General features: G+C 39.7%; 1 protein-coding gene across 2 annotated transcripts; it reads right to left on the reverse strand.

The window, feature by feature from the left end:
* Window positions 1-12,659: 12,659 nt before the first annotated feature.
* TCEANC2 (transcription elongation factor A N-terminal and central domain containing 2) lies at window positions 12,660-22,976 on the reverse strand. Of its 2 annotated transcripts, XR_015798398.1 has the most exons (6): window positions 22,847-22,976; window positions 22,356-22,460; window positions 20,232-20,373; window positions 19,241-19,434; window positions 15,227-16,041; window positions 12,785-12,920 (listed from the first exon to the last, which is right to left on the reverse strand). XR_015798398.1 is itself a non-coding variant. In XM_007432706.4 (5 exons), exons 2-5 carry the CDS (start codon window positions 22,455-22,457, stop codon window positions 12,732-12,734), a joined length of 627 nt encoding a protein of 208 aa, XP_007432768.1. In that variant the 5' UTR covers window positions 22,458-22,460; window positions 22,847-22,974; the 3' UTR covers window positions 12,660-12,731. The 2 variants fall into 2 exon arrangements, 1 of the variants encoding a protein (XP_007432768.1); XM_007432706.4 differs by lacking the exon at window positions 15,227-16,041 and having other exon boundaries at window positions 12,660-12,920; window positions 22,847-22,974.
* Window positions 22,977-23,113: the final 137 nt, after the last annotated feature.

Consider the following 23,113-nt stretch of genomic DNA (forward strand, 5'->3'; position numbering starts at 1 on the left):
CTGCAGCCAGGGCAATAGCTGCAGTCAGACAAGGGATATCCCAGGCCACAGAAAGAATGGGGGTGGAGAAAGCATCTCAGAAGGGACCCTCCCTAGTTTTCTGGAAAGTAAAACTAAAGGAAGGGAGAAATGCTTTCAGACTTGCAAGATTCTGTTATTGTAACCTTACAATAAAGGTAGTGTTAGTACTCATGGTTTGTGCTTCTTGTCTGGACTACCTTGAAGGACTGAGAGTTACTGCAGCAACTGGTTTTTAAGGCCTGTTGCTTTTGACTCCAGAAGTACAATATGGTCATCAAGATTAGAGTTCCAAAAGCCATATTCTCCATGAAAGTTGGTAGTCCTCTTTCAAAACGACAGCAATCACCATACCTGATGGTCTTAAATTTCAGTTTAGATAAGCATGATTAAAGAAGTATTCCTTTTATTGGTCCTTCATGTCTGCTTTTAATTTTAAGGGATGATTCTAAGTTCTAGCCACAGAAGGAGAAAAGCTTCTTGGTATCTTTTTCCTTTCTGGGTATACATTCTTCATGTCCTCCTTTACTCATTTTGTTTCTAAGCAAAACATCCCAATATACTATAGTCTTTCTTCATAAGGGGTTGGTCTACCCCTTGCCCCATTATTTAGGTTGTCTGTTCTGCACTTTTCTGATTTGACCCCCCATGCACTGTATTCTACAAACAGATTTCTTCTTAGTGCTAATAAAGTGATCTAGTGGACTATAATCTCCACGTAAAAGAGCATAGCCAAGTGGCAAAGCATACCAGTTCTGCTTTTCTCCTTTTTAGATGATTTGGCTGTTGTAAAAATAAAAGGAAGAGTACTTCACCAAACATTAAACTAAAAAAATAAGAAAGTAGGTTGGCAGGAAATAGTTTTGTACTTACTATTCATCATTTTTTTAAAAAATAAAATACACATTTTCTATGCATTTTTCTATAATATGCAGAAAACATTTTCAAAGACTATTTCTCCTAATATAGCATGCTCTTTCCCCAATATGTGCATGTCGTGCTTAGTGCTTAATTTTCAAATTGCATCACAACATTTGGAAGACCCTATCCACTTCTCCCAGAGTCCTAAGAAATAAAGATTGGATAAGTTTGCAATTCCTAGATTTTTCCAAAAATTATGATGTATATTCCTCAGGTTAGACACATGTCAGATGGTCTACAGCTGCACCACTACCCCCAATTGTTCCAAATGGTTTAGCGACCAAAGTTCCAATGAACTTCACTAAACAGTTCTGCTCCGTCTCATAATGCCTTCTGTTAAGCATTGTTTTCTTGCCTGGCCTTTCATTAACAGACTAGTCAATTGTTTTAGGGATATCTCTTGCAGTATTTGCAGAACTGAATGGATGAGGAGTATAAGGCTAACATTAGGTTTGTATGGGTTAGGATTCTAAGATGGGCAAAAGGACTTCCTTTTTATGATTGGGTAAACTTTCTTTCATTCTGTCTATGAGTCTGCTCATTTTCTAGTCCTCATCTGATAGCCTGTCTCCTCAAATGTTTGCTGCAGATAGCTTGGAAGTTAGGGAAGCATTTATTATATGTGAGGATGGAGAATTCCCTCTCGGGGGATGCACAAAGCTGCTGGACTCAGGACCACAGTAACTAGCTGAGTCCCTGGAGAGGGACAGACTGCTTCTTCTGTCCCTCTCCTGCTGTGGGAATGCAGCCCCACTCCTCTGATCTGGAGCTGAATCAAGTCAGTAACACCTCCGACCTCGGAAATGTCTGACCAGCTTCCCTTTGCACTTGGAGGAGGGGTGGCACGGGATCATGTTGCTCTGGACTGAGCAGCAAAACCAGGACGAAGAGCCAGGCGGGGAGGAGGGATGCAAAATGGGTAGGAAGGAAGCCAGACACCGTGCCAAGACATTTCCACCGCCACGGCCTTCAAAACAAGGGGGGGGCAGGGCGGGCAGGGCTGCCAGCTATGGCCCCTTAGAAAGCATGCTCTGAAGAGAAGAGATTACACCATGGGGAGGGGGAGATTCAACCCAGGACCTCTGGCATGCCTTAGGAACTATTGCTGTGGAAGGCAAAGGTTTGTTTTAAATTTAAGTATTGTTTCCACCCCACAAACCTGCTGCTAGAGTTTGAAGGCCATTCCTTCTGACTTTGGTTTCCTCTGGGTTAGGAAGTTTCAACCTGATGGGTTAATTCCCTCATCTTCCCAGTTGAGATATTCTCTTCTTGTTACTCTCATACCTCTTGCTGTTGGGATTTCTGAGTCACTTGTAAGAATAAAAACGATAGCAAAATTTCCTCAGGGAACCTGGGCCTCCATACTTACCAGCAAGCCAAGAGGCCAAAGCAACTTAGCAGTGCTTCCTCTTCTTACACGTACTCAGTGCTGCCAACCTTGAGCCTGGGCTCCTCTCTGCCGCCTCCCCCCATCCCCCGGGGGTTTGTAGGCTGTTCCAACAACACCATGTCTCTCTCTAAGAGAGATATAAGAGCTGAAATATGGTAGTCCTAGCTTAACGTCCATTCATTCAACCACCGTTCAAAGTTACGACAGCACTGAACAAAGGGGCTTACTACTGGTCTTCAAAGTTCTGGCCATAGCAGCGTCCCCACAGTCATGTGAACAAAATTTGGGCCCACTCAGCCCAACTGCATTTACAGCTGCCTTTTGGCCACCCACCTACCCGCTGCTGCCACTGTCCCTGCCGCCTGGCCCTGCCCCCTGGCCTGCCCACCACTGCCCTGCCCACCACACCGCATGCCATTCCTGTACTGGACAGGGCTCTCTTTTGCGCCAGTGCAGCTGGGGCCATCTTTCACATGCTGGTCTTCTTTCATGAAAGAAGGCCCTGGGCGGGGCACAAATGGAGGCCCTGGCTAGCGTGCAAACAGAGGCCCTGGGTGGATTGTGAAAGAAGTCCCAGCTGCACCAATGCAAAAGAAGGTGGCACAAAAGAAGGCCCTGGCCAGTACAGTAGTGGTGCATGGTGCAGCAGTGAGCAAGGCTGGGTGGCAGGGGCAGCTGTTGGTGGCGAGTTGGCACGCGGCCAAAAGGGCAGAGATGGGTGGGAAATAGGTAGATGGGGGGAGCTGAAGAGGAGAAAGAGGAGATAGTTCCTTATCTTACCAAAGCTTGGGCCTGGGGGACCAAGCCAGAAATGGCTTGGATCAGGGTGGATCCTCACCTAATGACCAGTGGGATTCGGTTAACAATGGCAACCAGGACTGCTGGGATTGCTGTTGCTAAGGGATGCAGTCACATGATGTCGCGCTTTATGACCTCATTGCTTAGTGACGGAAATTCTGGTCCCAATTACTGTCATTAACCAAGAACTACCATATAAGAAATGAAAGGAAAGCAACACACTTGCCTTTCCTCTCTCTCCTTTTCCTTGAAACACTCAAAACTACTTTATGAGCCACTTCACACAAATAAATCCATTATGCATCAGCATCTATAGTTGCAACCATGCACTGAGAAATTTATATTGAGATAGGTGTAGCAGCATCCTTTGCAAAATGAATATTGTTGGCAGGCTACCCACCCACCTTGTGGAACTCTACAAGCAATGTACATTTGAGAATGTTGGAGCTGATTGGGGGGGTTGTGCCTTCCCAGGATATGGGGAGTTCACAATCTGATTCTGAGAAAATGGGATTCTAGTATTAGAAACTGTAGGCTCAGCCACCTAGCAGGTATAGAATTATCACTGTAAGGAGCATAAATAAAAAAAGCAAAGCTCCTTTGGAGCAAAGGGCTACACATGAGTATGATTCTACCCTTGAGTAGGAACTTTGCAAAAGCCTGACTCACAGAATTAGCCTCTGGCCCTGCTACAGTCAAGAGTTATCCTTGCTTGCTGAAAGCTGGGTTCTCGTCTGATCCTGAACTCTGCCACTGGATTTTGACTTTGTTGGATGGTTCATCTCCTGCTTGTATGAACCTTAGCCTGGCTTCTGACCTTGCCATGAGTTGCAGGTTTTCTGCATGATTGACTTGAGTGTAGGACTGCTTGCTCAACAGTCTAGTCATGCTCTAGGGAGGACAAGTACAGACCCATTATTCTGCAATCTTTCCAGATGCTGTGAATTTCCTGAGCATAATATACTGTCCTTACTCTCAGTCTAGATATTGTCATCTCACTGCTCTTCTCGCTAGAAAATTGTTGCATCTATGCTCTTAGAATATTTAACAACAGTTGCTGGGAAACAGATTTTCTTGTGTCAACCATTTTAACAATCATCTATATTTACTCTGTGAACTTCTATCATGAACTGACCATCCAGTTAGTGAACATAACATCACCACCACATGTGCATCATAAGCCTTCTTCAGCTGATTTCTACCACATGTACCACTTGGGACACATCATCTCTTAAAAGACATTCTATAATTATTCCATATTTTCTCCCAAAATGGATTTTCTCCAGAAAGAAAATTGATGGAAGGAATGCTGGGGGGTGGGGGAGAATGGGAGGGTAATAAAGAGAAGGGGCATCTCCTAAACTCTTAATCAAATTCTGTAAATTGTACCGTGAAAGCTTCAACTGGAACCATCCCTGGACAGTTTTTCAAGTATTATACAGAAGTTATGCATTCCAATGGTCAAGCAAATGCTTTTTATTTTAAACATCATATACAATATACCATGCAAGGTGAATATTTGGTTACCCCCATCTTCCTGCCATTACATGTGAACAGACTTATTGCTTTCTGGGTGAACAACCATTGAGATAATGAACTTACTCTTCTTGAGCAAAGGACTATATTATTTACAAAAGCTCCCATGCTATGAAAGCAGGAAGACAAAGTAATAGGGAAATAATAGCATATTATAAACAGATGCTGTGGAATAAAGAAATATAATTCTGTGTAGATAGCACTGAAACTACTTAGGGTTTTTTTGTGGGAGGGGCCTTCAAGTCAGTGTTGAGGTTCATGCAGTTTTCTTGGCAAGATTTCAGAAGTGGTTTGCCATTGCCTGCTTCCGAGGGCTGAAAGAAAGTGACTGGCCCAAGGTCACCCAGTTGGCTTTGTGCCTCAGGTAAGATTAGAATTCAGTCTCCTGGTTTCTAGCCTGATGCCTTAACCACTATGCCAAACTGTCTCTCTCCACTTAGGATTGGATTATGTGAATTTTTGTCTTGTGGTCTGCTGACTTAGGAAGTAGTATGAATATAAGTTATTATTGCTATTGTTATTTGCACCTCATGGTTAATGCTTAGCTATTACACTTTTACCACATCCTCCCTCCCATATTACCATTCAGAACAAGTTTAGGTTGAGAGAGGTTTACTGACCCAAGGTCTCCCAGTGAAGTTCAGGACTGTGCAAAGACTTGAAGGGAGCTGTTAGTCATCGTCTAATGTCCATCCATTTCCCTGCTAAGCTTATGTAGCAATCTTTCATCTACTAATGGGATGTTTACATGCCATACTTAGCCATAGTTAACTAAAACATTGTTTATTCAATTAACCCCATTTCCTGAGTTCTGAACTATAAAGACTGAGTTCACACAACCCCCCTAGACTAAAATGTGGTAAGCTAGTTCAGTGGGTCATACAAACACAGCTGTGATGCAGCAAAGTGTCTCTAAACATGCATGAATTGCATTTGTTTGCTGTAGAATAACCAGCCATCTTTTTTTACAAATCAGAAATTATATATCAGGTAGGTTTGTGATGTATGCAAGGCAGTCTTGGCAACTCTTTTTAGAAATCAAAACCCACCCAAGCCTCCAGACTAAGTTCAGTCTTGAACAAATCCCCCTTCTATCCAGTCCCTTTGAGAACATTCACCTGTTGTCCTACCAAACATATCCTTGAATTGTTGATGACTAGAACTGAATGGAGCACTTAATCAGGCTGGAGCTTAGTAAAAATCAAAACAAAACCCAGCACTGTTCCTTCCTAAGATTGGGCAATGGACAGCACATTGTGTTAATGTTGCCTGAAATAGAATTGACCTTTTGTGCTTCACCATCACATTGTTGACTCATAATCAGTTTATCATCCATGGAGTGGTTAAGATGCCTAATCATGTAGTTCCGAAGGTTTTGTAGGTGCGAAGGCAGCATGTTCTCACACTCTCAGTTGGCTTCCCATTAGTACAGCTGTAAGTGGGCACCTGATTATCTATTACTACATTAGATACTATTTGCTGCACCACTTCCATGTATACCTATAAAAGCTGAAGGATTTTTCTCAGGACAGTAGGTCAGTTCTGAGATATGCTGAAAAATATGTAGGCAGTGTGTTCTAAGACTCAGCGGCTAAGGAAGCTTCTGTGAAGCCTGGCTAAAGAGAAAGAAGGACGAGAAAAGCTTCTCACTTTTCACTGGTCCCTGATTTTTCATGGAGCCCAATTCTCATTGTGAGAAAAGTGAAATTGATCCCACATCATCTTCTATCCAGCCAAATTAAATTGCTTTATTATAACATATGTCTCTCCTTCAGTGGCCATCAGTTGCCACTTCAGATGTAATGCTCAATTGGTATGAAGAATTATACGGGCTCATAGACACTATAAACAATGTTTATGAAAAGAATTAAAAAAATTTTTTTTAAACCTACAAAAAGATTTGAAACTGCTTTGAGCTGGATCATATGCTCCAAATAATAATTATCCTCCACTGCCTGTGTTGGCTGGGAATGACCTGAGTAGTAATACACATAGCTCTGCAGGGCAGCAAACTGGGGAAAGGAGGGGCCACAGACTGAAATTAAAAGTCTAAGACCCCTTACACCAGACATGGCATATGAAAAGTCTTTGGGAAGCTCTGGATAATCCAAAGGGGGGGGGGGGGGAAACCTTCCCAGATGTTCACTGTTAGAGTGAGTTCACATATGCTAAACCATTATTTAACCATGGTTTCTGAATAAACAACAGTTGGATTTATATGATATCCTAAGCCCTAAAAATTATGGTTGACAAACCACAATGGCTAGATTCATACACCATGCTAATCAAAAACCAAACAAACCACAATATAGCTTAGTACTCCATCTGTGTGAAGTCTCAGGCCTTCCTATCACAACTATCACCCTTATGAGTGTGCCTGATTCCAAAAAAAACAGCACCAAGGCAAAGAATCAAGATTTTGAGCAAATACAGTTCAGAAACATGTGAGGAAAATATATTTATAAAAATGGAAATATGTAATACTCCAGTCATTCTCCTGGTAAGTTAGCTGGGAAATTTAGAACTTGGATATTCAAGCTGAGAAAAGTTAGCCTAGCCAGATAATGAAATTAGATTTGGAACAGGAGTTAAGATTAGATTATTTTTTTCGGTCACTTGGTTTACGGCTCAAAAGGTTGCCCACCATATCTTACAATAAGCCATTGTGTTTCATTCTCAGAAGGATCACATCTTTAGCTCCACTAAAAGTTTGTGTCCAGCCATCTTTGCTTCACTCTATAGCAGAAATGGAAGGTTTGATTGTATAGAGCACCATCTTGCGGCATCCACAGACATGGCATGCTGTTTTTGTTGAAACACCAGGCAGAAGAGATTCAGCACCCTGGCAGCAGAGACTGAACTTTTAAAAACAAATCCTGATCCAATGCTAGTCATGCATGTGTGAGTAGATGCATCTGAATGGGGATAAGGATGTCGATTTCTAAGCCACACCCCTCTAAACACTTTAATCTCTGAAGCATGCTTTTTTCCTCTCTCCAAAGAGTTTTTTTATTTTGTCCTGTTAGACAGAATACAATTAATCATATGAAAAAGCTGGGCCTTGCCATCACTGGAGCATTTACCCCATTGTCTTTCATTAATCTATCAAGGGAGAACAATTTTTTGCAACGTTTTTACTTCTTAGTGATAACCAAAGTGGGCAACGAGGGTGAAAAGTGAAATGTCTTTGAATATATTTACACAGATATGAAGACAAATGTGGGACTAAGATAGAGTAGGAACGATCATCCCTAAAGAAGGTACAGGATATGCCAAGATATCCCCCCCCCCACTTGACTTGCTGTACTGTGCATTTATTTGCAAAGCTCCCAAGGTTTATCCAATCTTACAAACACAGAAAAAGATCCACTGAACAAAGTGGTATTCAGTTTTGACTAAGTATGTGTAGGACCTGGTTCTAGGTTTCCACATTTTTTATTCAAGTTAAAATTAAAACATAATTTCAAATTTTCTGCAATTTGACAGAGACACAGGCATTCTGAAACCTGCACAAGTTATTTTTAATTTGAGAAAAAGGAGGCAAACATAATGATCAACAATTTCATTTGCAATCTTCTTTTTGAAGAACCAATATTTGAAAATAATGCATCAAAGGAACCCCTTCAAATATGGGAGTTGTAAAATTGGTTAAGGATATACAGAAATTCTATATTTTTCTAGACAGGTTGGGACACTGATGAGGAAAAAAAATCAAAGGCTGTGCTTGAAAAAGAATTCTTAGTTCAGGTTCCAAAACATTAGCCCTAAGTAGTAGGAACTTGTTAGTGCCGACCCAACCATATTAACTTTGGAAGTCAGGCTACAATCTACTGATTCTCCCTCTTTACAAAAATAGATTCACATGCACACATACATATGGTACAACAAAGATGCTGACATTCACCAGCTAAAATTTGGAGAGAAGGGATGTGTGGATAATATACGCCAAGATACATATATCCTATGGACTCCTTGAATTGAGGACACTAGAAATGTTGCTTTTAGCTCATAGAACAAAAATTATTGGCAGTGCTAGAAGCCCACCTGGAATTACCAGAAGAAAAATTACCAATATTCTTCTTGATTGTATTGCCTTCAAGCAAACCTTGATGATTAAAAGAGAAAAAAATATATAGATGGTGAAAAGGGCTTTAACCAGAATATAAATGATCTAGCTCTAGGATCTTAAGGAATCCTACACCCAGAAATCTTAGTAAACCAGAAAGAGGTGAGTGTGCAAATTAAGAATCTTCCATGACTGTATCTCATTTGTTTAGTAGAAATGATGTTTACAGCATTGGTGCCCCTTTTAGCCCTACTGTTAAATAGCTAGGACAAACAGTTCTAGTGACACTGTATTTTAATTCTTGTTCTCCTGTTTGCTTTTCCCCATATAAAAAAATAACCTTTGAACTTAAAAGCCATTTGTGAAAATTGTTTAATGTTTTTATTGCTTACAATCACATCATGTTCTTCTGCCAAATAACCGAAGCAGACTTACACTAAAATTCTAGGAAGGACATCCTGTGCAAGCAGTTTGCTTACCTAAATAATAGGATTTTTTGTTTCTTAAAAAAAATGTTGTACTTTTCAATTTCATCAAAAATACCAAAGCAGTTTTGCTAAAATCAGTCAAAATGAGAATAAAATATCATTAATACAGAGTATCTTCCTACTATTCCTTTGGACAGAAAGTATAAAAGGATTTTTTGAAATCAAATATACATGTCATTCAGGGCAAAATTCTTACTGAAGGAGGAAAAACAATGTTTTTAATGGGGAAAATGTCTTTACTTTGCAATGGAAGAACTGCAGATTACTGGAAAGTCTGCCTGGATTTAGCTCTCATTTACATCAACTGATGCTCATCTGGAAACAGCAAAATGTATGAACAATACAGATTTGCAAAACAGCTTCACCTGCTGGAGCAAGCCAGTGCCATGACATAGAAAAGTGAGGTGCTCCTACACTAAAGTAGCCACTTGGCTTTTCCTGGCCACTCCCATCCAAATGGGTTTCTTCTGCGCAGGCATGACAGAGCTCAGATGTTCAGAAGTCATTGTCATCTAGCTGAGTGAGGCGCAGCCACATTTTAAAAGTCCTGATTTGTTTTGTAGAGCTGCATCAACGGACCACTTCATTGGAGGTTTGATTAAATCGAATCATCCCTTTAGGGCTTCACCCAGGCCAGCCCAAAGAACACAATGAGGACCCAAACACCTGCTGGAATCTTAAAAGTATGACACCTACTTTGGGAATGATCACCTGCAACTGCTTTCTGGATTGCTGGTCTTCTCAAATTGAAAGAACTGACCATCTTGTTAGTACAGGTAGTCCCCAGTTTAAGAATGAGTTCTGTTCCCAAGATCTGTCCTTAACTTGAATTTGTACATAAGCCAGAACAGTATTATTGTATAATACTGTGTAAGTAGTGTTGTGTAATGAACTCAAACCATTGGGTATTTAACTCAAATCATTGTGTATTTAATTCAAATTTTGCTACAATAGGTTCTTATCTATGGGTTGTCCATAACCCAGATGTTCTTAACCCAGGGACTACCTGTATTTGGAAAGTCTTAGACACACCCTTTTTTAAAAAAAAGTTGATGCATTTAGTTTAAATTGTTATTTTAGTATTTCCCCCCCAGATTTTTAAATTTCTACTGCAAGCTGCCCATGGGATGCTGGTAGTTGGCAGTATAATAATAAATAAAAATTGTGATTTTAGATATATTCTAGACTGGACAAATGCTGTAAATGTTTTGATATTAATTATATTATCTGATAATAAAATGAAAATAAAACTATTTTTAGTAACATGTTAGTTGAAATGCTTGCTCTCCATTCATGTTTGTGAAGGACAACTGTGTTAGTGATCTTTCCTTTATTATTAATTTGGAAGCAAAAGGTGCAGTTTTTTAAAAGAATTTTGGGAAAATGTAGCTCTCTCATGTTGCTGATGTTTAATGTAATGTAAATTTGACAATATTAATTTGACAATAGACTTTTAATACACCATTACTAAACAATACATGTTCCTCTGTTGCAATCACACAAACCCTGTACTCACAGAGCAGCTATTTTTATGGAGCTAAAAGATAATGTCATGTATTTGTGAACATAAGTGTACAAGCATGAATGTGACTAATACTTATGCTGGTTTACAAAGTTTACAGAGAAGAAGTGCAATTGTATACATGCCTATTCAGAAGTAAATCTTCTCCCAGATAAGTGTGCCTAGCATTGCAGGACATCCCATTGATCCCAAGTGGATCAATTCCATTGAGCATGTGGTTAGGCTGAAATAATATTTGTGTGTATAGATTGGTGTGCTGTCCACTTTTGGCTTTATAATTGCTAACAGATAACAACTCCTTTAGGGCAATACAAGAATCCTATTTTATCCAAGAAGCAGGAAGGGATGTTGAGGCAAAAAAGGGAGTAGCAGCATGGAAAAAGAAGCTCTCAGTAACACCACAGTCATTGTCTAGCTAGGTAAACTCTACCATCAAACAGCATATCATATCACCACAAGTAACAAAGATACTTGTACTCCAATTGTGTGTTCTGCATCAAAGGTTTAAGAGAATCAATGATTTAATCACATCTCTGTAAAATTAACAGACTTGCAATGAGACATTCCATAGCAGACTGGTGACAGGCTAGGTTATCATGGGACTTTCTTTCTCTTGATCTTAGCGTGTAGTTTGATATGAAGTTGTTCCATAGGCTAATCTACTTAGCAAGGTTAAAAAAAAAAGCAGCCTAGAGAAGCGATGGGATTATTTCCACTAGGCTACCAAGGGATGGAATCGTCTGAAAGCTAAAAGAACTTGCAACAGTGCAATCACATTCGCTTAGACTACTGTCCTTGAAGATAATCTGGAAGCTGCACTTAGGTGCAGAATGCAGAGAGGAAACAGGATCAGCAGGGTGACACCTATGTTGAGGTTGATGCACTGGTTACCAATAGGCTTCTGGGTCCAATTCAAGATGCTGATTTTCACTTTTGGAGCCCTACATGATTTGATGCCTTTGTACTTGCAGGATTGTCTCTTCTGACCAGAAGCTGCCAACCTCCCAAGAGGGGTTACTCAGGATTCCCCCTGCCCCAGATGAGATTAAAAGAGAGGGAGCCCAGAGATACATGTACAGTGGAACCTCGGTTTACGAACTTAATTCGTTCCATGACTCTGGCCGCAACCCGAATTGGTCGCAACCTGAAGGAAATTTCCCCATAAGGTTCAATGTAATTACCGTTAATCCGTTCTGGCGTGGAGGACAGGGAGGTAGCTATTGCTTGGAGGGAGAGTCCCCCTCCCTATGACGACGTGTCAGGGGCGGAAAATGGCCATGGACCACGTGTCAGGGGTGGAAAAATGGCCACGGACCACGTGTTGGGCGGAAAAATGGCCGCAGACCACGTGTCAGGGGCGGAAAAATGGCCGCGAACGTGTCAGGGGCGGAAAATGGCCGCAGACCACGTGTCAGGGGTGGAAAAATGGCCACGGACCGTGTCACGGGAGGGAAAATGGCCGCGTATCCTGCTCGTATCCCGAGGCGGAGTTCGCAAACCAAGGTAAATTTTTGCAGCCAGAGCTGGTCGTAACCCGAAAAGTTCGTTAACAGAGGCGTTCGTAACCCGAGGTACCACTGTACTTTCTTGGTGGCAGCCCCCATATATTGGAGTACCTTGTTAGAGACTGACTCAACTGTGGAGGGCAGCAGATATCCTGGTTTCTGGTTATTTAGTCATTTTCCATTTTGCACATTTTATTTCAGTTCTTATAAGTTTCTGGCATACTACAAAGATTGCAGACTTTACTGCCTAAAATAGACTTCTTTCTAGGTTGTTATAAGATAGAAGAAAGCCCTTGCCCAATCCTGAACACCACCATTTGCTTTAAAAGATGACTGGGTGAGCGACAAACTTTCTTAAATATTTGTTTCCTCAGTACCTCTTGATCCAAAACATGCTTAACCTTCTTAGTCCACCAAAAAAAAAAGTCCCATGTTTTGGAATACTTATGCCATTGTACACCCTCCAAATCTGCAGGAGGTATATGAATCACTTTTTGTGGCTTTGTACAAACATCCTAACTGGCAAAACCCCACTTTGCACTTGTGCACGAGTTTCAGGATTGTGCTTTAAAGAGAACACGAGCGCTCGCACGGTCTTGCGGTAGGACGTGTTAACGAGATGGGAAGAGAGATAAAAAGCTTCTTGCTCAATATTTTCTGCCAGCAGGTGACCAATCTGAAAACAGAAAGTAAGAAATGAGATCCTTATATTTAATAAGGAGACGAAGCATTTGAAACTGAGATGGTTTCTTAATCAGCTCAAACTCAAGGAAATTCACTTCACATCACAAGTAAAACAGGAAGAGCAATTTCATTTCACTGCAGCAATTAAAGAACAAGGCTGTGTGGTCAGTTCCTTTTTTTGGTCAACCCAACAGGAAACTAATCTGCAGCCAGCCTGGGGTATCAAGCTCAAGAGCAATTATAAATGGAGGAGTACCGTCTCCAATAACACTGATTCCTGATAGTGTTTCAGACTACTCCAGAACCAAATCCTAGGTTCTCTGAATACTTCCCAAGACTGATTGGCAAGGCTGTAAAGGAAAATTGAGACTCTGTGTGCAAGTGTCAGGAGCCATAATTAAGAACACAGAAAAGGATCTGTTGAAGTATTAATTATGAAGTCCAGCTTCAGCATGTTCCAAGCACTCTCTCTCTCTCTCTCTCTCTCTCTCTCTCTCTCTCTCTATATATATATATACACACACACACACACAGTGGTACCTCGGGTCACAAACGCTTCTGTTCACGACCAATTTGGGTCACGAACAGCACCATTCACAAAATTTTGCTTCCGTTTGCGAACTCCGCATCAGGTGACAAACAGGATCCGCGGCCATTTTCCCTGCTGACACACGTGGTCATGGCTTCCTGTAGGGAGAGGACTCTCCCACCAAACAATAGCCACCTCCCCACCCGCCTTCCTGTCCTCCACGCCTCAAGCAAGGTTAGTGTTCTCTCTCTTCATACTGTACTGTACTGTGCTTTGTGTCATATTTTTCTGGTTTAAAAAAACAACAACATATGGTTCAGAACGGATTAACCGTATTTACATTGAACCTTATGGGAAAATTTGATTCGGGTTGCGATCAGAGTCGCGGAATGAATTAAGTTCATGACCCGAGGTACCACTGTATATATATAAAGACATCTAAATAAGCAATATCAAAATAAAATAAAAGCAGCTACTGCCTACAGAAAAAGAGGTTTATTTCATTTTGATCATTGGTGTCACAGAACTAAGGAGACTGCAGAATGTTCACCTGTAACCATTTATCCTACGTACTTTACTTCTACTGTGGGCATGACCACTTCCCACTCAACTGCATCTTATACCAGAATGATGCTGTTACTTTCCATTTACATTGAAGAACTTATTCCTACTGAAGAGAATTACTGGTCATACTGCCTTTGCAGGACTGTGGGTTTAAAATGCATAGTCCCAAACTCACTATTCCAATTATTTAGAATATCTTGTAATTCTGGGTCAGTTTTAAGATCACTGTCACTTCTATCACTGCTTTTTCTAACTGCTCTGCTCAGGTGATTCATGAAAACACAGACAATGCTTCTCTGTGTTCTTAGCAATGCTTCTTGTGGGAAAATTCAAATAATAAGGTGTATTTAATACCAATTCTTAAGTTTGGTTTAGAAGTGGATGTTGACTAGAGTTGAGCAGATATGACTTACTCTAATATTGCTGGGACCCAGCCTGAAGAACATATACCTGAGTTTGAGCTCTGACTACCATAGCCCATCATATTTTACTTATGCAAGTTTCAGCATGTTCCCATGCTCAACAGCAGCTTGCAGGGAGATAGACAGATGTATCCTTTTTCCAGTACAGCAATGCCAGGATTAAATGTATAGGAAATTACAAAAGAATCTTCATCTCATTTATACCTGGAAATATAAAACTGGCTTGCATAAAGTAAACTGCATCATGCATTCCATCTAAATTATTACAAATGTACAGTACATGCATGCATACGTATTTAATTAAAATTGTATCTAATAAGCTTTTTAACATTTCTTATTCTAGTCATTTTTAATATCTTCCCCTTCCTGGTTTATTAGATGCCTATTCTTTAAACTATAGCTAATTTTGTGCATATTCATAATAAAGACAAGACACCAAAGATGTGTGCAGTACCAGAGAAGACTGATCTTGTACAGTACAAATTACTTTACAAGGCTAGGGAGATAAGTCAAGATGCTGACTATCCATCTGAGAATAAACATGTTTCCCATCATATCCTGCAATAAAAGTCTGGTTATGTGTTTATTTTAGTAAATTTCTTTCTGGTTCTTCAGTAAAAGCTATCAAACAAAAGCTATCTTTTGTTCAAACAGAAACAATATTACAATTATAAAACCAAATTAAAAGTGAAAAAAATCAAACAACAATAACTGTGACTGGTTAGCAGATAACATTAAAAACAGAGACACTGTTTTTCAGTTAGGCAGATATAAACAGCTTACACAAAATCAGGAGTGGCAGAATTGCTGGGTTCTTACTCTACAGGAGGCTGCCATCGAAGACCATCTGGACGCGTCGGTGGGTCCCGAGTGCAGTGGCACAGGTCGTTATGGGCAGATCTCATTATGCCCATGTAACACTGCTACTCCATGAGCTGCACTGGCTTCCAATAGGCTTCTGGGTACAATTCAAGGTGCTGGTTATCACCTTAAAAGCCCTACATGGCATAGGACCAGATTACTTGAGGGACCACCTTCTCCCAAGAACATCTGCCTGCCCCACACACTCCCACAGGGAGTGCATGCTCCAGGTTCCTTCTTTTAAATCTTGTTATCTTATTGGACCCTGGAACTGTGCCTTTTCTGTGGTTGCCCCTGTTCTTTGAAACAATCTCCACCCTCCACTCCATCATATGACAGGCCCCAGCTCTGCTCACTTTTAGGAAAGCCATTAAGACCTGGCTCTTCACCCAGGCATTTGGGGCCAGTTGAGTGAGAGTCCCCTTTTGGTTGTTTAATGTTATATGGTTTGGGAGGGTTTTTAAATTGTTTTGTATGCTGTACACTGCCCAGAGTCACACTGTTTGAGTTGGGTGGCCTTATAAATCTTGTTCATAAAATAATAAATAAACAAATACTCTGCAGTAAGCCGTAATGTGGCTTCTTTAACTTTGGTTTAGCGTGATGTGCAAATCATTGTGATTTTAAAAAACAGGATTTATGGCTTAGTAGGTTCTCCTCACTGATTGCTTAGTGCTTGGGCTGCTGGACTGCTGCTTTGTGCCCACTGTTTCTGTACATAACTGCATCTGCAGATACTAAAAAAAAAAAGAGACCTTCAGTATGCATTCTTTAATATCTGGCCATATCCAGTGAGAGAAGTGTGAGAAACAGTGGAAGAAACTATCAGATGTGACAGGAACAGAAACAGAAAACTCAGGGTAAAGGCGAAATGTAGATGTTTGTTGTAATCACTGCCACTTAATTTGTGCGCTCACTTTTTCAGATATAAAAGGTGTACAACACAGAGGAACTAGTTCCCCAGTTACACATGGCTAGAACTACTGCAATATTATGCATTTGTCTGAAAAACTGTGGGCCACAACTGATGATTCCAAATCAGGATTTGGTCTACTAACGTAAGTTTGACACTTTAGCTCCAGGACCAGCTACTGTCTCCTTAATAAAACAAGAGGGCATCATTGTCAGACCAAAGTTGATAAGGAATGAAAGCCCTGCCTCTAAATTTTGCTTTGTAATCTTTGAGTGCCTTGACATGCCATTTAAAGGATAATGAATGAATTCATTTAAAAGGATAATTATTATGGAGTTTAATAGAGCAGGCAAGCCGGTCATTAAAGCTCAGAGAGAATTCTTGTTGTGTTCATTACGTAAGGATACCACAGGGATCTGATATTTACCACCACTTTGTACACTATTGACCCGCTCTGTAGGGTCTCACAATAAACTCTGATTTACAAACATTTAATTACAGATATAAAGTTTGCCTGAAATATAGAACATCTGGAGAGGAGCCCGCTATATAGATTGCACACCAAGTAATACTAAGAATAACTACACATTTCCATACTTCTTTTCTTTCAAATGATTTCTTAAATGACTACGTAATGCTAGGTAATAGTTTAATTATATTTCACTGAACTGATCATAGTCAGTTGAGATTATATAACATGTTAAGCTATAAACCATGGTTTACAAAGCACAATATGTATATTTGCACAGCGTGCCAATCGAAAACAAATCACATTATGGCTAAGCACAACACATAAAGTCAATCCCAAACTTTATATCAATCTAAGATTACTGATACTTGTGCTGCTTTCTGAAATGTGGCCAAGGTAGCCCAATAAAAGGCCCTTTCTGTTGTAAAGCCTCTATAAGAAGTTAATTCTGATATCCTTCCAGGAGCAGGCCCAAAATGATGTTTATTTCTTACGGCCTTCTAGCACATAATTGAACTAGGTTTTAAAATAATATGTTATTGCTTCTTCTGGTTTTAGGCGTCTGTCATACTTTTGTTGTTTCAGCTGATTTTATATTTCAATTTATTGTAGTTGATATTGTTTTTATGATCCTTCTGGGCCACTCTGGGAGTTGTGTGTAAAGCAAAAGTACAAAACATTTTAAATGAAGAAATTATGATTGCAGCTACTCCACAGGAATACCTATGGATCTGCCTCACTAAAAAAAAAATAATACAGATACTTGGCTGGATGTTACTGGTAGGTACGTAGGGATAAGAAAAAATTACAGAGAATGTCATTTCCCTCAATGTTCCCCCAACAATATACTATAACTGTTTTTTTCACTCATACAGATTGGTCTCCTCCCTAATCCGGCTTCATCCTCCAGTATCTGAAATGTATACATTTATCTTCTCTATTTTTTCCTCTTTTCTTATTCTCTGCTATCAGGACAAAATGCACCAGAGTGAGTCATGTTATATCATAGTAATGACCAGCAACCAAATTCAACAAATATAGTTTTCTATCATGACTGCAGCATAAGTACCTTCTGGGAAAAAAGGCTCATATTGTCAAGCAACGATGAGTAACTTTTGGATATCAACTTGTAATTTATTTATGTAGAGTGTTTACTGCCACCTTCCTTCCCTCCCTGTCTAAATGGATGAAGTCAGATTGAGTCTTTCAGGATTAGCTGAGACTATCTGAAAGCTGATGTCACTTTCTTAAAAATGCAGTTCAGAATAAGGGGAAGAATGAACAAACTGATTGTGGTTTTTTTAGAGGTAAAGAATTAGCTGAAATATGAGGAAGCCAAAACTAAGCCAGTGTTGGATTTGTCATATGCTCCTTGCAAACTATAAAGCTAAGATCAAATTAGGTAAAGTAAGGTCAAATAAAGTAGCAATTGTCTTCAAGATCATTAATACTTGCATCTGAATGCCTGACATCTAACTTCAACTGATTATATATTTAGAAGATTTATATGGCTGCTCAACTTACATGATCGTGACCCTGGATGGTGTACATCAATAAAACCAGATGAAAAACCCAAATTACAATCTATAACCAACAATATCAACAAAAACAAAAACTCAACATAGCTTATAATAGAAGAGAACAGATGTACTGTAGCTCAGGGTTGAACTGTGGAGTTCTTGGTGCTCTCTAAGCTTGGTTGTTTGCTGGCAGATGTTTCATTACCCAACTAGGTAACATCATCAGTGCAAGAACTCCACAATAGTGGGGCCCATCAACACACACTCCTCCTCCCACTCTCAGGGCTTCTAGCGAGGATTCATGGTGAACTAGATGTCCCTGAAGGATCAGGGACAGCATTGCAGTGGAGATTGGCGGCCAGAAAGCGAATTCTGGCCAGCACAGTCTCTCCAGAAAAAGGAGAGATTGTGAGATCACCCACTTGCACTTCAGACAGCTGCTCATCTTGAGTAGACTGCAGGAACTGAGTTTTTTGCAGTCAGCTCATAAGTTGAGCAGCTGGGAGTTGAGGGATTTCAATCAAGCTCACAGCTGTAATACAGCCTATATGGATATAAAGTTCACAAGAGCCTAACTTCTTAACCACTGTTGGATTTATTTAATTTACAGCTAAAGAGAGATCTTTCTGAGTAGCAGAATAAAAATTCCACTTTGTGAGTTATTATTTTTTCTGGATTACAAAGGAATAAAAAAAAGGGTTCTAAAGAACACACACTCCTCCTCCCAAAGATAAGCTCATCTATCAGCCTGGCCCAACAAAGCTAATAGGGTCAGGGCCAACCAAATTTTGGCAGGGGAGGGGCAGAGATCATTCCAAAGGATAGATGCCACATAAGGGAAGGCATGGCTCCTATGTCCCACCAGATGGCACTGCTTCAGGGAAAGTGCTTGGATCATGCCCATCCTGTTAAAGCGTGTGAGTCGGGCAGAAATAACTGGAGAGAGGCAGACCCACAAATAATGGAACAGCAATAGTCGTACTGTAAATAAAAAATTATTTCCTTGAGATTTGTCACAAAAACATATACATTACCTTGACTTCTAGAGCTTCTGCTAGTAGCTTCCGTGCATTCTGTCTAAGGCCCTCTGTTCTGGGATTACACCTAACTTCAATTAAAGGTCTGTTTGACTGGTTTTTAATGAAGCTTCTCCATTTAGTGTACACCTCTTTTGCAAGAGTGGCCACATCCTGGTCTGGATGCTTCCGCATCTTATTCACTGTATGACCTTGGAGTAAATTAAAGATATAGAGTACATAGTAACATTGGATGGAACATTGCAAAACTGGGAGAAAGCTGAAAAACACCTTTACTCGACTTTTTACAGCTGCCACTACAATCTAGAAATCCTGCTCATTGAGGAGCAATTGGTTGCTGTGGCATCTATTCTCAAGCCAGAATTATTTCTTTTGAGACCTATTATGACCTGGAGATTTAGCAACAGAAAGGCATTTGGTGAAACCAAAAAGAAAATCCAAATCCATGAAGTTGCTTTCCTAGTAATTGTCCATTTCATGATATCTAAAACAAACTGAGAGCTATCTGGGGAATGTCAGTCAGAAGGAGCAATTAAAATAAGCTCACTGAGCACAGAAGGGGAAAATGAAGAAGGCATTGTTCTGAATGCCTGGTGGTTTCAGTGTGTATGTTTGTGTGTCTAGATGTGTAACTTCTTTTGGACTGAGGGCAATATTCATCCTTTGGAGAAAGCCTGGGGTTGTATTCCAAAGAATGGGCAGGACCAGGCCAATACTAAACTTGATTAAACATAGAATTCAAATAACTATGAATTAAATCAATATGATTACTCCCCATGTGTTTAATATTCTCCCTTTGAACATTTCAAACTACATCTTGGGGGCAACTTCTCAAAGGACCCTGAGAGCTGGATCTTAGGTTAGTGGCTCTTATATGTCATCTAAAATGCTTAGCGTTTTATAAATGAACACACAAGAAATGTCCCAATTTACTCCCACAAGCCATGATACCAGGTTCCCCTGGTAGAATATAAAAGAAAATTGTTACCTATTTTCGTTGAAAGTAAAATTTCCTTGGAGGGTATTTTCTTCCTCAACTCCATCAAGGCCTCAATTAGATTCTCCTTAGGTTGAACTGAAAGCTCTAGTGCAGATTTCCATCTTTTTATATCTTCTACCACCACAACTCTCTAGGAAAGAAACCCATCATTAGGAGCTAGAATGAGACACACGCATTTACTGCAAACTCATTTCCTGTGCTTTGTGTCAGCTAACACTGCTGGTATTGACCTATAAATTACTGATGATGATGGGCAGTCAAATACAGAAAATCAGATAATCCGCACAGATGAGTACTTGTTTCACAGCGAGTCCCTGATGTAAAGCAAGTGAGCAAAATCTAGAAAGCAAAATCAACTCATTAGGCTGCCATCTTCAATTCACTTACTATTCTGAAGAGAGTGCTTTGAGCAGATACTCCTCGTAAAAATCCAAGAACACTTCATAATGTTGTCAACTACACAGCTCTTCACTACTGTCCAAACTAAACATGTGCTTGTTCGCTCTCTCTTTCTTGGCCTCCAACATTTATTATGTGTCATTTTTACCTCTAAACTCAGCCACTGCTGTATCACATCATTCATATTCCTCACGCCTCAAACGTACACACTACTGTGACACATCATACATATTCTTCTGAATCATTCCACTACAAAATAATTTTTCCACTGCTCTCTTCCTTATGAAATTATATTATTTTCTCCTGACTTCCTAAAGTTTTTTTCTCTTCTTATAGCTAATCCTTAAACTCTTCCCTATTCCCACATTTTTTATAAATTATTTTCAACTACAAAGTCCAATGTAATTATCATCTACACCTTTCTTCCTCTGTTTAGGTCTCTGTTTCAATAGTCTCTATCTCTAAATATGCTTTCTGTCCATTTTCAATCCCCCAGCTGACCTGCCTGGTCCAAACATATTAAACTTCTTCACACTGATAACATGTTACTCCCTCATTACAGAGATACTGCTATTATTTATTATGATAATAGAACTCAGCAAAGGGGTGCTTTGAAATCCCAACATCATTTAACTGCTGAAGAATAAACTAGCCATACAGACAATTAAAAAGTCTCTCTTGAAGCAGCCCTGAATGGAATATGCTGGGGAAACCTGACCAAAAAGAAAGCTGAGCTGAAAATAAACAAGTAGAATAAACTAGGATGATTTAAACTTGCTTTTTTGTAAGGGTTGCTCTTAAAATAGAGGAGATAATTTAAAAGAACTAATTTTTCCACATTATTGCTGTGTCTTATGAGAGAAACTGCTAAAATTGGTGTTCATTGGAAATAGTTTCTAAAATAGTTACAGTGTTCTATATAATTAAAATTGCTATCCCAATAATGTGAAATTACAACTTTTTCAAGACCTTCATTGATTTTTAAATTAGTTTGATTTAGTTTTATTTTGATCTGATATCTCAATTTTTCAAATGAATAATTTTACCTTATTGTGCACTGTTGGCTAGTAAGAGTTTTTAAAACAGCAGTTCATGGGAGGCAGCCAAACAATAAATGCACTGACTTACTAACCAAAGTAAGAACCACGGGGGAAGCTGTCTCATTTGATTTGCTTGCTCCATTCTAATGGTATAAGCAACATCTGATGCCATTACATTTCTCAATATATTTTTGCAGCCTCACCAAACCACCATTTTCCCCAAACCTCCTTCAAAATGTCGTATAATCCAGTTAATGTTTCTTAAAACTTTGATAAAGTTCATTCATTAGTTTTTCCAAAGGTTACTTGGGCTGAAGAAAAACTCAAGTGGTTATTTCTGAGAACTCAAATGAAACCTTGGAGCAATGCAACTGAAATTTCATTTGGTTCATATACTGAAATTACAGGGTACAAGAAAAGTTAACAGTCAACCTTGTGACATTTTAGTTAATGATTTTCCCTTACAAGTGTGAAAAAAAATAGGCTTCCTTTTTAATTTTTTCCCCTTCTGAGCACTGATTGCCCTATTGGATTTTAACTACATATTTCAGAAAACAGTCCCAGCATTAGAGTTTATCCCCTCAGAAATATTGCCATGTTGTTTGAAATCAAAGAATAACACTAAAATATTACAATCAAATTAGTATAATTAGGAAACTATCTGATACTTTACCTTCAGAGATTCTATTGTAGCTTGTTTATAAATCTTTTTTCCAGGATCTCTCTTACTTGGTTCTCCTTTAGTTCCGGGTGTTCGTATAACAAATTTATCCATGACCTAGTCCATAAACAGGAAGAAATAATTGATTATAGCAATAGTTCTGTGGGAACGGAGGAAAGGAAGGATGATGTATCCGTCTTCATAAATGATCTGAGGTTAATAGTGATCTTGCAATTTGAACTAAGTACAAGGTCTGTAAATAATGTAAAAGTAGGATAGGCGTCTGCGCTCAGAACTAATATAATATAAATATCAGGCTTAAAATGTGTTACTATGTGCATGAATTGGGTGCCATTACAATAAAAGATTATCAAGCGAGATCGGGAACAAAGGTGAACCTGTTGAATTTCGTCATTGTACTTGTTGAGAAGCACAGTTCTTGGCAGATTTCTGTCTTGAGAGTTCTGTTTAAGCAAAATAACAGAAGGTGAACCACGTCTCACCTCGAAGCCGGCGCTATTTGCCAAAGATGTCTGTTAAATCCCGGAACTGCATCTCCTTCCGCTTCTCGCCCGTCCGGAACTACATTTCCCAACAACACTTCAACTTCAATCCGCTTTCCTGCCCTTCCCAGATTGATCATAGAGATAAAAAAGAATAGACTAACCACATCCTTCACAGAGACATAACTGCCTGGCGGTAGAATTGTTGTTGTTGTTGTTCCACAGGAGAAACAGTTCACTGGGGAAAAAAAGAGGGGGAATCTAAGC

This window comes from Python bivittatus, unplaced genomic scaffold (assembly GCF_059951505.1).
Source record: "Python bivittatus isolate LINGU-HERP-01145 unplaced genomic scaffold, Pbiv_v1 ctg000700_np1212, whole genome shotgun sequence".
Lineage (NCBI taxonomy): Eukaryota > Metazoa > Chordata > Lepidosauria > Squamata > Pythonidae > Python > Python bivittatus.